General features: G+C 45.0%; 1 protein-coding gene across 1 annotated transcript; it reads left to right on the top strand.

Annotated features, from left to right (window-relative positions):
* Positions 1-1,045: 1,045 nt before the first annotated feature.
* On the top strand, positions 1,046-10,988 carry LOC144108393 (uncharacterized). The gene is made up of 3 exons (XM_077641640.1): positions 1,046-1,114; positions 5,713-5,868; positions 10,746-10,988. The coding sequence occupies exons 1-3, from the start codon at positions 1,046-1,048 to the stop codon at positions 10,986-10,988; spliced, it is 468 nt and encodes a 155-aa protein (XP_077497766.1).
* The last annotated feature ends 2,816 nt before the right edge of the window (positions 10,989-13,804 follow it).

Genomic DNA, 13,804 nt, shown 5'->3' with positions numbered 1-13,804 from the left:
AAAGTGAAACTTAGCGGACTCTACTGCCGAAGAGGTGTGCAAGAAACAGGAGCCAGCAAGATATTATAGCAGGCGACTCAATAGTTTTCTTCAGGCGGAGGCCCAACATCATATGGACATGAAAATGCGTTTTCAATGCGGAAACAAGGTTATATGAAAAATGGGGAAAAAGCTGCGAATTTTGCGTCTGAAGTTTTTAATCAGTCGTTAAGAACGTCCTATAGTAGAAAGAGCTTAGCTGCTCTGCGCAGCGTTTAACGATCGCATACGGGGCGCAGACGGCGCTTACGCCCAGAATGACCCAATCAATGGACGTTTCTTTTTTTTTTTTGCACGTAACCACTCCTCATGCTCGCTCAGGCAAGGAAATTCTTGGGGAAAAGACAGATTTACAAAGTTCATTGCATTGTGTGGGGAAGGAGTAATGGGCCGTAAGCTGGACCGGAAAATGCAGTGATTTAATACTTACCCTACTCAATATTTACTTCTCTTTGGACTGACTGAATCTGCACCACGCCTACATTTGCTTCTGGTGACTGCGTACAGCCAAGCGGCAAAAGAGGTGTGTCGTCTAGCCTATTACAAAAATCAAAACCGAGCTAGACGAACTTCAGCAGGAATGAAATTACTGTAACATGCCTGCCCAGCTGGCTTTTATCGTGCGAGAATCAACCAGCTGGAAATTGAATTCACGATGCCGTCTGCGTTCTTGAGACTGAACACTACATACAAGCGCTGACAATAAGAAAGGAACAGCCAGCACCTCTCGCTGTTTTTCGCTTATACGCCTGCAGGCCTGTTAGTCTCTCAAAATTTGGAAGCCCAATTTTCGAAAGCCCTTTGTTTCAAAGTGGTACCGTTAATACAATTTGATCCAAAACCCTTCACCTTGCTTCTGACTTCACTGCTGTGCCTGTCTTCAGGATCTTTTCAGCCTGCTACCTTGCCGCATATTCTAGTAACTGTGGACTGAACATTAACTGTAATTTAATCCCTAAGTGCTCCAATGCCAGGTCTGGAGCGCGTGGTGATTAACTGCGGCCTCATGCTGGAAAAGACGCCCGGCCGGATCCTGCAGGTGCTGTGGTCGTCCGTCACCCCAATGCTGCTCACGGTAAGAGATAGGATTTTCCTCATTAAATATGCATATATAATATACAAGTTGTTTCACGTAACTTAAACAAAGGATTTTTAAAAAGTGGAGTACCGGAGCTAAGTGAAACTAACGACATATTGTGTCCCGTCGCGTGGCGTTCCTCGGATTACTTTTTTAATTCCGCTTGAATAGTTGATGAAGTTTACAAATACAATATTATACTTTAGATACAAATTTTCTAATATTCACATGAGGAGGTTCAGAGAGAATGGATCAAGGTTTTTGTAGCAGCGTACTATCTGCCGCAAGTTTGCGGGACCTGCGATGCGTGGCGGAGCTAAGCAAAACTGCACTGCTGCACCATCTGCGCCATAGAGCGCGGTGTCGAGGCTCATGGCACGCCTGCGGCTGCAGTACTCTGAGTGAGGCTCGACACCATGCTCTGTGGCGGCAGATGCCGCAGCAGTGCAGTTTTGCTTAGCTCCGCCACGCATCGCAGGTCCGGCAAACTTTTGCGGCCGACTGTACCTCATACGTGGTTCTTTTTCTCGGCATTTCAAGAAAGCCCGCGATATATGCAAAAAGCCAACAGCTGACTGCGTTTACGTGCTACCATATTCGAGCGCTTTAAACCGTGTTTTGAACGAACGAAACGTGCTCGCTGACGATGCCTCAGTGAGCGGCCACCGCTCATTTCAAAGGGCTGCAAAGTTGTAAAAATGACGGAAGTAAAGCGGAGGCTACCTTCACATACGCCAATTTACTGCTTTCACTTCGTTTTTGGTTTTTATATGCAATGGCTGAGTAGAAACTCCGTCCGAATTGGTTGTCGGTGGCGCGCATGTCACTTATCGCAGATCACGGTACGCGCTTTCCGTTTTCAGAAAGAATGTGCTGACGCACTTTCGAGACTACGCTGAGAGCCGCGTCGGCCAGTCACTTAGAGGCGTTAGCGCGCACGCTTCGTTCACTGAGGACCCGCTGCGCTGCAATGCGACACTGGAAGAGCGAAACTCGTCCAGTCGAGAACGGAAGACACTGGAGAAGCGGAATCATGAGTATTCTTTTTCATCTTTCGCGGGCTTTCTTCAAATGCTGGAAAAAGAACCACGTAAAACATACGTTGCCAAAAAATATTCGATGAATTGTTTCGTAACCCCATCTACAATTTAAGGAACCGCATGCGACGCTAAAATTAATACGAAAATTTTTCGTTAATAATCTACGCTAAATACCTATTTAGACGAAATATAACATTCACTCTGAGGAGCACCACACAGTGGGAAACTACATGTCGCTGTTTTCACCCAGCACCAGTGCGCTTTTTTCTTAATCCTTGGTTCAACTTGTGTAAAACACCCCGCATATTGAGCCTTACATTTTCGGCTTTTGTTTCTTTCCTAATTTCACTTCAAATTCGGGTGAAAATTATGCTCTCAAAAAGAAAAACTTCCACAATTTAGGGTTTCGCGGTTGGTTTTCTGGGCAGTAAGCATAATTGACTTAATTAAGCCCCATTATAGCACTTCTTCCACACCGTTGAACATTCGCATTGGCTATCTGCGACACTTCTGATTGGAGCATGGGAAATAAGGAAGGATCCACGAGGCCGCAGTTAACTATACCCGTTTCCAACCTTTGACATGACACTGCGCGATATTACGGCTCGCCGTAATGAACGCAGCAATTTGTCCTGCAGTGCAGGAACGGAAGAAATTTTTCGAGTGCGTTTCTTTCTTTCGCTTTGATGTCACGGGAACAAACCCACCTTCAAAAATGAGTGAAGTCACGAGTATCATTCTGCTATTGTTTTTGCCGCCTGTACGCCTAATCAACGTGAATACTTTCGCATGACAGTGGCCCAAATATGCACAACTTTTCTTTGTGTGCCGGAGCACATCAGTCGGTATCCTTCCACATGCCTGTACATGTCAATACGTCTGGCTCATCTGCTTTTCAACGGATAGTGATTGTAAATATTTGATTAAGAACCATGGCGGTATCTCAGTGGTTATGCCGCTCGGCTTTTGACGCGAAAGATGAGGCTTCGATCCCGAATGCGGCGGTCGCATTTCGATGGAGGCGAAATGCTAAAGCCGGTGTACTGTGCGATGTCACTGCACGTTAACCAGGTGGTCAAAGTTCTCCATAGCACTCCACTACAGCGTCTCTCATAGCGTGGGTACGTTCAACCTCATTCGATTAAATTTTGATAGTGTTTATAGACCACATTCTGTTTACCAAAACGGCACTCACCTGTCAATGTTGCAGTTGCCGTTCTCACCGCAAAAACACGTTTTCACAGGTGCAACCACATTTGCTTTCATCACGTGCTTTCGCGACCATCGTCGCATTATTTGCTCAATGTTGCTGTCATCTACATACAGAAAGCGAGTGTATGCAGGAATCCCAAATTTTTCTCCACATTTTTTTATATACCATGTGCAACCTCTGCAATATCAAGCAATCTGGAACCAACGCTTTTCATTACCATCATCAGCCCAACCAAGCTCAATGCAGTGCAAAGGCCTCTCGTATATCTCTCCAATCAACTCTTTCCGTTGCCAGCTGGGGGTCACCCTCTTTCCTCAGGCTACTTAATCTGATCTGCCGACCTAACCTTATGCCACCTCCTGCTACGCTTGCCTTCTCTTGGAATCCACTCCGTTACTATAAATGCCCACCGGTTATCGTGTCATCGCATTATATTCGCTGCCCAAGCCCATTTATTCCTCTTGGTTTCGACTAGGATGTCATTAACCCGCGTTTGTTCTCTGAACCACTGTGCCTTCTTCCAGTTTTAAACATTACACCTATTAAGATACTCTTTTTTTTTTGGCCGATAAAGCATTCGGTGCTGGAAAAATACAATTTGCATGCCTCGCCACTTATATCCCTGGTCTTTGCGACAGGTGCGATGTATCTGAAACGTTATGAATGCCTTCCTCTGTTTGAGAGTAAGAGCCAGTTTTTTTTTATTACAGTTTTGTCGAGGGATGCGATTCTTTGGTGACCAAGCTGCAGATTCAGTCAGGACTATAAGTGGTATTACCTACACAGAAGACGTATAGTACAGCGCTGGACGTGGACATCAGAAGCCCATCAAGGTTGTGGGAGCTTGCATGTAGGGCCAGTGCCTGTATTACGCGCTTCCGCGCTGATAAATAAATCCAAAAGCTGGATTTGCAGCATTTTCAATTTAATTTATTCAATTTGTTCATTTACTGTAACGGCTATTGCTGTCCTCACGGGGGGAAGGAGGGGGGGAAGTTGCCAAACTGGAAAGAACGTGTACTTCAACGAGCATTTGCACACAGCAAAAAATGATAGAGCACAATGGAGCACTCTCTGGTAGAAAACTAAATTATTGAATGGATGTTTCATAGCCATATCCTATTAAAGTAACCATTAAAAACACGTGGGACACCTAGCACGCCTTAAGAGTGGAATGCAAGAGCACTATAGATCAGCATCAATGCTGCTTTGGTGCGTTCTGCCTTCTCTTCATTCCTTCTTTTTCTTCCATTTCTTGATTCTTCAGTCCGGAGGCTGTTATGAGGGTACCAGGTCACGTGACCTCTCTCTTCCAATCAATAACCAACCTCCGAGTCAAATGGTCAGATTGTTCACAACGAAATGGGCGGGTTTATTTATTTATTACAATACCTACAAACCACCCGCAGGACATTGGTGTAGCGGGGCGCAAACGTAAGGTGTTCTTTAAAAGCACTGCTGCACTTACCAACACAGTCAATGTTGCAAAGGAGCACTGAAGCAAGAAACACCTCATATGCATAGAGATATGGAAACATGCATGTAAAAGTTTCAACACAAGCATTTTAGGAGTCATGTCAAACACCGCATGTAAAAACATTCGACTAACGAAACATGGTGCAAATTTTTTAACTGCCAGTCGTTTACGGTTCGCAAGTGTGTTTTGAAAGCATTTGGAAATTCAATCCTCAAAATGACAATTCTGTTTGGAAGGCTGTTCTATTCGCTTATTGTGCGTGCAAAGAAAGATGACTTAATCGAAGCAGTTCGACAAGCTATTTCTCTTATTTTGCCACTATAGTCGCTTCTTTTTGAAATGTACTTTGGAGGTTTTGAGGCAACCGTCCCGGTCAATGCCAATATTTTCATTTAAAATATCGTCTAAAATGTTATCCCGAAGACGGCGCGACACAATTGTAGGGAATCCCAGTCAAGCTGTCTTTTTCACCTGCTTACACTGTTGCCGTGATCGCGACTGTTCAGAACGAAACATGCTGCACAATTCTGTATTCCTTCAAGTTTCTTAAGAACTTTTGTTGCTAGTTCCCTCACACCTGGAGCATATTACAAGGCCGAACGCACGTGTAAGACCTGATGTAAGAAGGTCAACTGACCTCTCAACTCGGTGGGATTGTTGCCACCTGCCAGGGTGGCAGACTGTGATCATCTAGCAAGGTCCCGCGGCCTCTTTCAACCGATCAGCGAATTTCGTGTCACAAGCTGCAATTCTTGCGGAATGTGGACTCTAATGTTACAGTATGAAAATGCAGTAGGTAAGCACGTTAGCGTAGCACCTGAGCAAGTCTTTGTGGCATCATGAGGCCACGGCGGGTTCTGCGCAGATCTGCCTGCTGGTGGGCCTGCTGTTCCGGCCGAGTCCCACGTTCCGCGACTACGAGTATTCAACGCCGGCCAGGATCATCGCAGAAGCCGTGGTGTTTGTGGGACTGACATTCGTGCCCTCCTATGCGTACACCGTTCTCGCGGCCAACGCTTTCGTGAGTACATCGTGGATGTTGGATTGTTCTTAACGCGTTGACTCAAACATCGCTTTTCAGTTTCGTTGAATGTGCACGATGATATTTGGCTTCTCTAAGCGGGCACCAAAGAAACAAGAACACAACATGCAGTTGCCTTTAATTGCAGTTGACGCTTTCGTTCTACTCTAGTACATTAGCGCACACCAGAGTGTTGATATTTGCGCTATTTTTAAACACTTGTTGGTTCTTGTATTTCATTGGTTCCCCCCCCCCCCCACGTTTTAATTTGTTTATTTTAAGGCGAAAGCCTTTAATGGCTCATGCTCGCGATCCTGTCCGTCCTTTACGCTCTTCAGCAACTCGATGAGAAAAAAAAAAAAAACTTTTTGCACGATGGGATTGCAACCACCATCCTTCCGTTCAACAGCCGAGCGTGCTAACGACTACGCTACTTCATGCCAACGCACATTTAGTTCTCCTTGTCTAGGACGCTGAAGAGTGTTTGCAGAAAGACATCCCATCAATCGGTTGACTCCCAAACGCACTCCAGTATCTCTAGGTTTTAAGTGTCACAAACAATTGTGTACTTAATTAGCATCTTAACCACACATCAGTGACACAAGGAGCAACACCGTGCTAAAGGCTTTCGCCTCACCGCACTTTAGGTCAGCAAAGTGACCTGAATTTTTTTTTTGCGGTTTTCTCTTAATTTTGTACTTATTTTCTTCATTACCTGCTTTTTAATCTTTCCATTTTTCCTTCCTTCCTTCTATCTAGCTCAGTGAAGTTGCGGCCAGTGGCAGGTTTATTTGTGATGTGTCTAGGAATGTAAATGTTTGATAGCATAGTTCGAATGCACATGCGTCGAAATACAGAGTAACAATTGGAAATTTTTACATATCTGCCCTATAGAACATTTCAACCTTTCAGCTGGTTTGTATTGTCTGTGCTATTTGCGCAGATGTATTAATGTGTAAGCACTAATCCCATGGATGCCATCCCCGAGAAAAAATTAGAGATCACTGCGGCTATCTGCATTAGAGGAATGCGAAACCGTTGACGCCTCCTCCACACCCGTCACCTTTCAAATTTGGCGCCATGGATGCTTTCCCGTACATTTTATTCTTCATATATTTTTTCATTTCCTTAATTACTCACCTTAACTTAACCAGGTTTACCCTGGCAGTACCTTCTCTTCATATAAATCATTCATTTTGGGCCGTCAAATTTGGCGCCATGGTTGCATTCCATACACTTACTATATATCCGTCCAGGCTATTCAACCGTCCTTGGCTTTTTATAATTAATTAACTAATTATATTATGCAAATCAAACTTTTCGTTCGATTAATTATCACACATCGAAAACATTTCATCTTATTTCAAACTTCTTGTTCACTTCCTTGCCTATTTTTGCGCTATTTTGCCGTCCACGGCTGTTTTACCATCCACTCACTATATAGACGCTGCGCTATTGCGTGGTTTTTGCATTATTGGCGCTAATTAAATAACTAATCATCCTATTCAATTCAACTTTTTCTGCGCAGCATCCTCACATTGACCTCTATCGAGCCCTACCATTCGTTTTATAATACCTCTTTTGTGAACGTCGCAGTCGGCGCGGACACGTTTTGGTGATACGACCCTGCCGACATAGCCTAGAAAGGCTTTCGCATTAAAATCATCTTTATTGCGCTGTCTGTTCACTTAGCACAAGCTCTCCGTGCCGCGGCACTGCCCGCTCATCGTCGGCTTCTATACGTATCAAAAATCCATGCTTTCGCACTGATTCGATTGTAGTAAACGTTCTCCCCAGACCTTTTTTGGCTAAGGCTATTCTGACTACAGGACTTGGCGGTTAGAGAATTTCAGAAAATACCTCACAGCTCCAAACCGGCATGCATGACTCGTCTAGGCATTTAGTGTTACTAGGGGGAACGCAGCTGAATCACAAGTTGGAACACAAACTCGAGCAATGCCGCGAATGTTTACCAACCGGTGTTCCATTTATTCAGGTGTTGTAACTACACAAACATCTCTTAGAGGTCTGAGATATTGTTTGTCTTCTTTCCCGTCTGCTTTCTTCAGTTAGCACTGCTCAATTCGTGCGACAGAGAGTAAAGAACAATTTCTTACCGCGCAATTTTATACCGAGCTAGTGAAGAAAAACATTCTCGTCTGAAAGGCGACAGACGCCAGTGGCTCAGAACAGCCGACCAGCGTCACTACTATACTTCTGTTGTCGCTGAAATCAAACGCGTAGGAAAGCGTTGCCCAAAGCCGCTGGAAGCTTATTACTCTGGCAAGAGAGAGCGTTCTTAGTTCTTGGTGATTTCGGAAGTATACCTGATTAATACAAAGACAATGTAGGAGTGACTCCCTGTTGCCAATTTCCGATGCGCAAAACGTTTTTGTCAATCTCCACTCTCCCTATTATCGGCGGCCGGTTTCTAAATTGCCAATGCTTTCAGGGCTTCACAGCTCACGTTTTGGTTACACAATATTGAAATTTATTCAGGGAATAGTATAACATACAAAAGAATTATTTTTTTAGTTTAAAGCGGCAAAGGGCGTTTGACACACATTCCAATCAATACACCTGTGCTTATGATTCCGGCAGCAAGGTCGTGTTGCGCACAGCCGGTTTAGATCTCCTCTGCTCGGAGTCCCTTGATTGCTTGCTCGGCCATGAAAACGAGATTCGTATTTCAGGAAATCGGGACAGTGGTGTCACTGTACTACTGACTTGTTAAGATTCACCTCATTATTATGTGGAGTGGAATTGCAAAATGCAATGGAAGTTTTTGATAGCCAGCTGGCTAGTTAATGCGTCCATGCAGCTTTATGCATCGTACCGAGACAATAGTATCCCGGAGAAAACTTTCTTTCAATTTAGAACCTTATCTCTCAATATCCTGGTCAGAATTCGATTAAAAGAGGCTGCATTATAGTTACTGTGTTGTGGTAAATAAGGCAGCCTGCAGAAATATTCCCGTGATATTTTCTGTGTTAAGAGCACCTGTGGTCCCATGGAGCAGAATTTCTTTCCGTAGCTGTGTTCAACTACTCGGTGCATGTCGCAGCCAGTGCCGGCGGAACGAAGGGACGCTGTGATAGGACGCGTTAACCGGCGAAACTTACAGCTTTTTGCACAAAATGATAATGATAATAATGTTAATAGTAACGTTCTTGCGCCAAATATAAACAAAATGCACAAACTGCCGGCACGCCTAAACCTCATAGGGCTTGATCGGCAGAGCCCGACAGGCAACAGAACTGTGCATATATATAAACATTACATGTCAATACAAAGAAAACATGACAGAGCATTAATTTAGTCCAGTGACAAAAATAAATAAATAAAAATGCGCAGAAAAATTGCGCATTTAACGCCAATCCTATGCGGTCCACCGTTAAAGAAAAGAATGCAGCACGGCAAAACTAACATCCATGCAAATCGAAATGAAAAAGAAAATTTCTTCCAGCAGATAAGTTGAAGTGACAGATCACCACTACTATCTCGGTGTAGTTCGCTATGCCGGTCGATTCTTATGTCCAGAAGCAGTTATAGCATTTTTGTATGCACAATAATCTTAACGACAGATAACCTTAGTACGACTGCGCTTTTCTAAGGTATTCAGAGTTTTGTAGTTCTGCGCTGCCTCTGTTGTCACTACAGAGCTGGCAATGTTCTAAGAGCTGCAAACTGGGTGGGCAGGACGACCAACGTAGGGGTACGAATTTTTGAACAGACCCTGTCTTATTTTTGAACGCACTCTGTTTCAAAACAGCTCAGTAATGGCCAGGAAATGAAAATTTTGAGTACAAGATGGAAACTTCCAGAATATTGTTAACAGGGTGATGGTTCGGGCTAGTGGGTATGCGTTATGATCCATAGCGCAGCAACAAAACAGGGGACAAACACAAGCGCTTGTGTTTGTCCCCTGTTTTGTTGCTGCGCTATGGATCAGAATGTTGTTAGAAGACGCTGTCCTGAAGGAATCTGATAGTTCATTTTTCATCAAAAGTATACATTGTGCAAATTTAAATAGAGCTGATCTGGCGGTTCTCGGAACGCCTAAAAACTATAAAACTGTACACGTGTATTCGAGACATGTGATGCACGAGCAGCAATTTTTTTTTTTAATGTAAGAATAAGCCCGTTGAAAATTTCAATTTTATGTTGTATAGGTACCTGTTATTTAAAGTGGGATCCTTTAATTAAGCGTTCTGCATTTTTAGCAGCCCGCGTCTTCACTTGATTTTCATAACTGCGACCAGAAATGCAATTTTCAGCAATTTTCTGGAAATCTCTCGTCATCACACGCCTAATAAAAAGAATGGCTGGGGCGCAACGTGGCTTGAACCTAGTAATACTAGCGAAAGCGCTGTTAGGCATGGTCTCCACGATCTCATATCGAATGTTAAGGGCAAATCAATGGTCATGGTTAGATACCCGATTTCATAGATATATTGGTCACGTGGTCTTACTACCATAGCTTGGGACATACCACCACACAGTTAAGTTTGGTTTGAGCTTGTGAGGCATTGAAGCTCACTGTCTCATCCACATCGAAATCGGAAGCTAGCTGTACCCCGAGGTGTAGAGCTCTCTTTTTAAAATATTGACATTTGTGCAGATTTCATTGCACGCGATATGCTTGACATCACAATGGGAAGTGAAGAACTTTCCTTCGCCATTTTATAGAGCGATGTTTTCTACAGCGCGCCACTGTGACTCCCTTCAATAAAAAACATCCTGTCGAAACAAAACCAAAATTGAAACCAGTTTTAATGAATGTCTTCAGTTCATTGATTTTTGTTGATGTTATAATTTGCCGTTTCTGATTGGGTATTTCCGGGTTGCGAGATAAACGGATGGTGTCGGTCCCGCAGAAACTGGAGGTGGTGAAGGCACATGCCTCGAGGTGGCGTCCGGCTGACCCGCAGTTCGCGCGCGAGTACAAGAACCGGCTCGTGGCGCGGGGTTTGATCGTACGCCAACATCGCCACGAAGCGGTCAAGTCCACCGACGGGGTCACAGTCGGGCCCACGGGCACCTTCGTCGTGCACACCAACAGACCCACCGGCTCGGAACAGCGCCCTGGGGAGCAACCCGCTGCTCCGGCCCCCCAATGAGGAGCAGAGGACCGTGGGCGTTGCTTTGAACGCAACCACGCCATGCGCCACTAAGCCGCGTGTGTGGTGCACACCTGTGGTGCTATATGACTGCTTGAGGGCGCGCATGCTGAGATTAAGCATTGCTAGTACACGCCACACTTAAAGCGTTCACTCTTAACGTCTACATTTTTCTTTTATACCTCTTTCTCTCTTTTCCTTCTCAGACACATTTAATATGTTTTACTAAATAAATTTATTACTTCTATAATGAATCATGAACCGACTGCACATCTATTGACATATTTTAGAGCGCACGGGTTAGTTCCCTACCGAAACATTTGTTTAAAACTTCGCACGTTGAAATATCATATGTTAGCCCGCACGTTTCAAACCATGCAATTTATACAGGTAACGAGTGCTACACTTCTTAAGGTCCAGTTTTCTAGAAGTGTTGCCACACTCGTCGCTGCAAATTTGCATATAATTTTTATAAACTACCTGCCTTATGTTTAAATCATCACTTAGCGTCTTCACAGGCTACTCAGTACTTTATCGAGCAATGACTTCCAGCACTCATGTACCCTTTGTCGTATGACATTAAGGGAATTACCAACTCGACAAGCTCCTGGAAGGGAAGGGAGGGATAAAGGAAGGAGTGAAAGAAGAAAGGGAGGTAGAGGTGCCGCAGTAGCAGAAGTCTATATCTTGGTATCTAACTTTCGCTACAATGCGTATGCTAGCAAGCCGTTTCGGGGAGGAAAAGGCTCTTTTCCCCATTTGCCTCTCGCACGTTTCCCCATTTACCTGCTGCAGGAGCTCGATGCCTTTGGCCGCCAAACACAAGGTCGCGAAATTAAATCCTGTCTGGTACAGCCCCATTTTGTTGGCGGTGGTGGTGGTGGTAAATCTTTATTGTATGCACTGTGGCGGGTTTTAGAGGAGAGTGGAGGGCTTAGCGCTCCCTTGCCTGGGTGGTAGTCCTCATTCCGGGGCATCATTGGCGGTTGCCGCTGCGCGCGCTCTTTGTGCCAGAGCCCTCTTGAACTCCAGTACCAAGCAGCTGGACAAGGTCTCCTCCCAGCCCTCTCTCGTCGGCTGATTTGCGGATTTTTCTGGCAGGCCCAACCATATTATATGCATCTGCCCACACAAATCACAAAATATACAGTACCCCGAAAAAGTTGAGTCTATGTGTTTAAGAATCGCAGGGTTTCGAAACCACCCCGTTTACAGCCTTCTGAGGTGGTCGTTCCTCGATTTTATCCTGGCCCTTGGCGTGCACTGGGAACGTCTGCCTACTGAGGCGCAGATATGCTGTAATGTCCCCATATGTGGTAAGCGGATTCGGTACTGGAGTCCCGACAGAGTATGGGAATTCAGTGTGACTCCGGGGGAGAGCCTCTCGGGCGGCTGTGTGAGCAGCCTCGTTCCCTTCTGTTCCTTGGTGTCCGGGCACACATGCCACTGACTTTGTTCTCAGCATTCAGCTATGTTGCGCGTTTGCTAACATTTTGCTGGCAAGTGGTGCTATTATTCCCCTTTTATAATTTCGACAGCCGTGTTGAGAATAAGAAATTATGTGCGTGGCGTTGGAGTGTGTGGATGCCAACGCTATCGCCACTTCCTCGGCTAACACAACTTTACTAGTTTTCACCGAGAGTTCATCCACCTGCTTTCCCTCGTTATGACCGCCACGGTTCAGATGACCTCTTGCGTGGGGCCCGCAGCGTCTAAACTGTACGTGCATTTTTGCTGCCGTAATACTCCTCTACAACTCTAGCTCCAGCTTCTCTCCTACCTTGATTGTTCTCGGGATGCATGTTTTTTGGTATTGATTTAACTAGCAGTGTATCTCTCCAGTCCTTGAGAATGTCCCCTCTGTCTTCTGTTGTTGGTGACAGCGCTAGGTGCGGATCTTCGAGGACTCGTCTACCAACCTTGGTAGTTGATAACCGCATAATCTGGCGTGTTTGGTGAGCTTCGAGTAGTTCTTCCAGCATGTTATGCATTCTTAGGTGGAGAATGTGATCAGTGGACGTCTTGGAGGGAAGTCCAAGCGATTTCTTGGCGGCAAGATACATAAGCACTCGTGTACTGTGCAAGTCATGTTGCACGTTAAATAACCAGAGGTTGTCCAAGCTAACCTGGAGCCGTCCATTGATGCATCGCACGCAGCAGAAATGCAGAACCACAAGCCATTTGCTGCACCATGACACAAAGCCGTCATCCAGCTTTGGGGCATTACACTCCATTTGCAGCTCGTCTTAATTTTACTTTTAACCCTCAGGAGGCAACTCCAATGGCCAGATTCCTCCAGAAGCTGCGTATGTAATTACTGCTACTTTTTTTCAGAGCGGTAAAGGTGCTCAGGAATCTCAGGGAAGCAAATAGGACAGAACTTCAGGAACAAGCATGTGAAGGAAACAGAATTTTTTTGTACGTTGGCGCCACTTCGCTGTTTTTGATGAAAGAAAGGGGCTAAGGAGCCAGAGATCACAATTTTATGCTCCACAGAGGCTTGCCAAGGAATTTGTAGACTAGTGAGGATTACCATCACGCAATCTGTCTGGCAAGCAGCACCATTACAGGCTTTTGCTTATGCTTAGTAATCCTGTGGCATAGCAGGTGTTTGCAAAGAGCTGGCAGTAAAACTAGTTTAGAATTTCGTTCAGTGACACAGCAAAAGGAGAGGATTAATCGTCATCTTTGCCTCCACTCAGGAGCTACACAGAGCTGTTGACTCGAAAGCTTTCAGTAGCGTTGGAGATTGAACATGTTGGCACTTCTATGTCATCTGTACCGCTGTTTCCTATTGGCAGAAGAGCATTCCCACC

The sequence above is a fragment of the Amblyomma americanum genome, chromosome 10 (assembly GCF_052857255.1).
Source record: "Amblyomma americanum isolate KBUSLIRL-KWMA chromosome 10, ASM5285725v1, whole genome shotgun sequence".
Classification (NCBI taxonomy): domain Eukaryota; kingdom Metazoa; phylum Arthropoda; class Arachnida; order Ixodida; family Ixodidae; genus Amblyomma; species Amblyomma americanum.
The sequence above is the reverse complement of the archived record's forward strand: the minus strand, read 5'-3'. Positions and strand labels throughout refer to the sequence as shown.

Bases quoted from the DNA above. Each gene is read 5' to 3' on its own strand.
- LOC144108393 (XM_077641640.1), top strand. From the start codon at position 1,046: ATGCTGGAAAAGACGCCCGGCCGGATCCTGCAGGTGCTGTGGTCGTCC. The intron at 1,115-5,712 runs GTAAGAGATAGG...GGTTCTGCGCAG, and splicing joins TCACCCCAATGCTGCTCACG to ATCTGCCTGCTGGTGGGCCT. The intron at 5,869-10,745 runs GTGAGTACATCG...TCGGTCCCGCAG, and splicing joins TTCTCGCGGCCAACGCTTTC to AAACTGGAGGTGGTGAAGGC.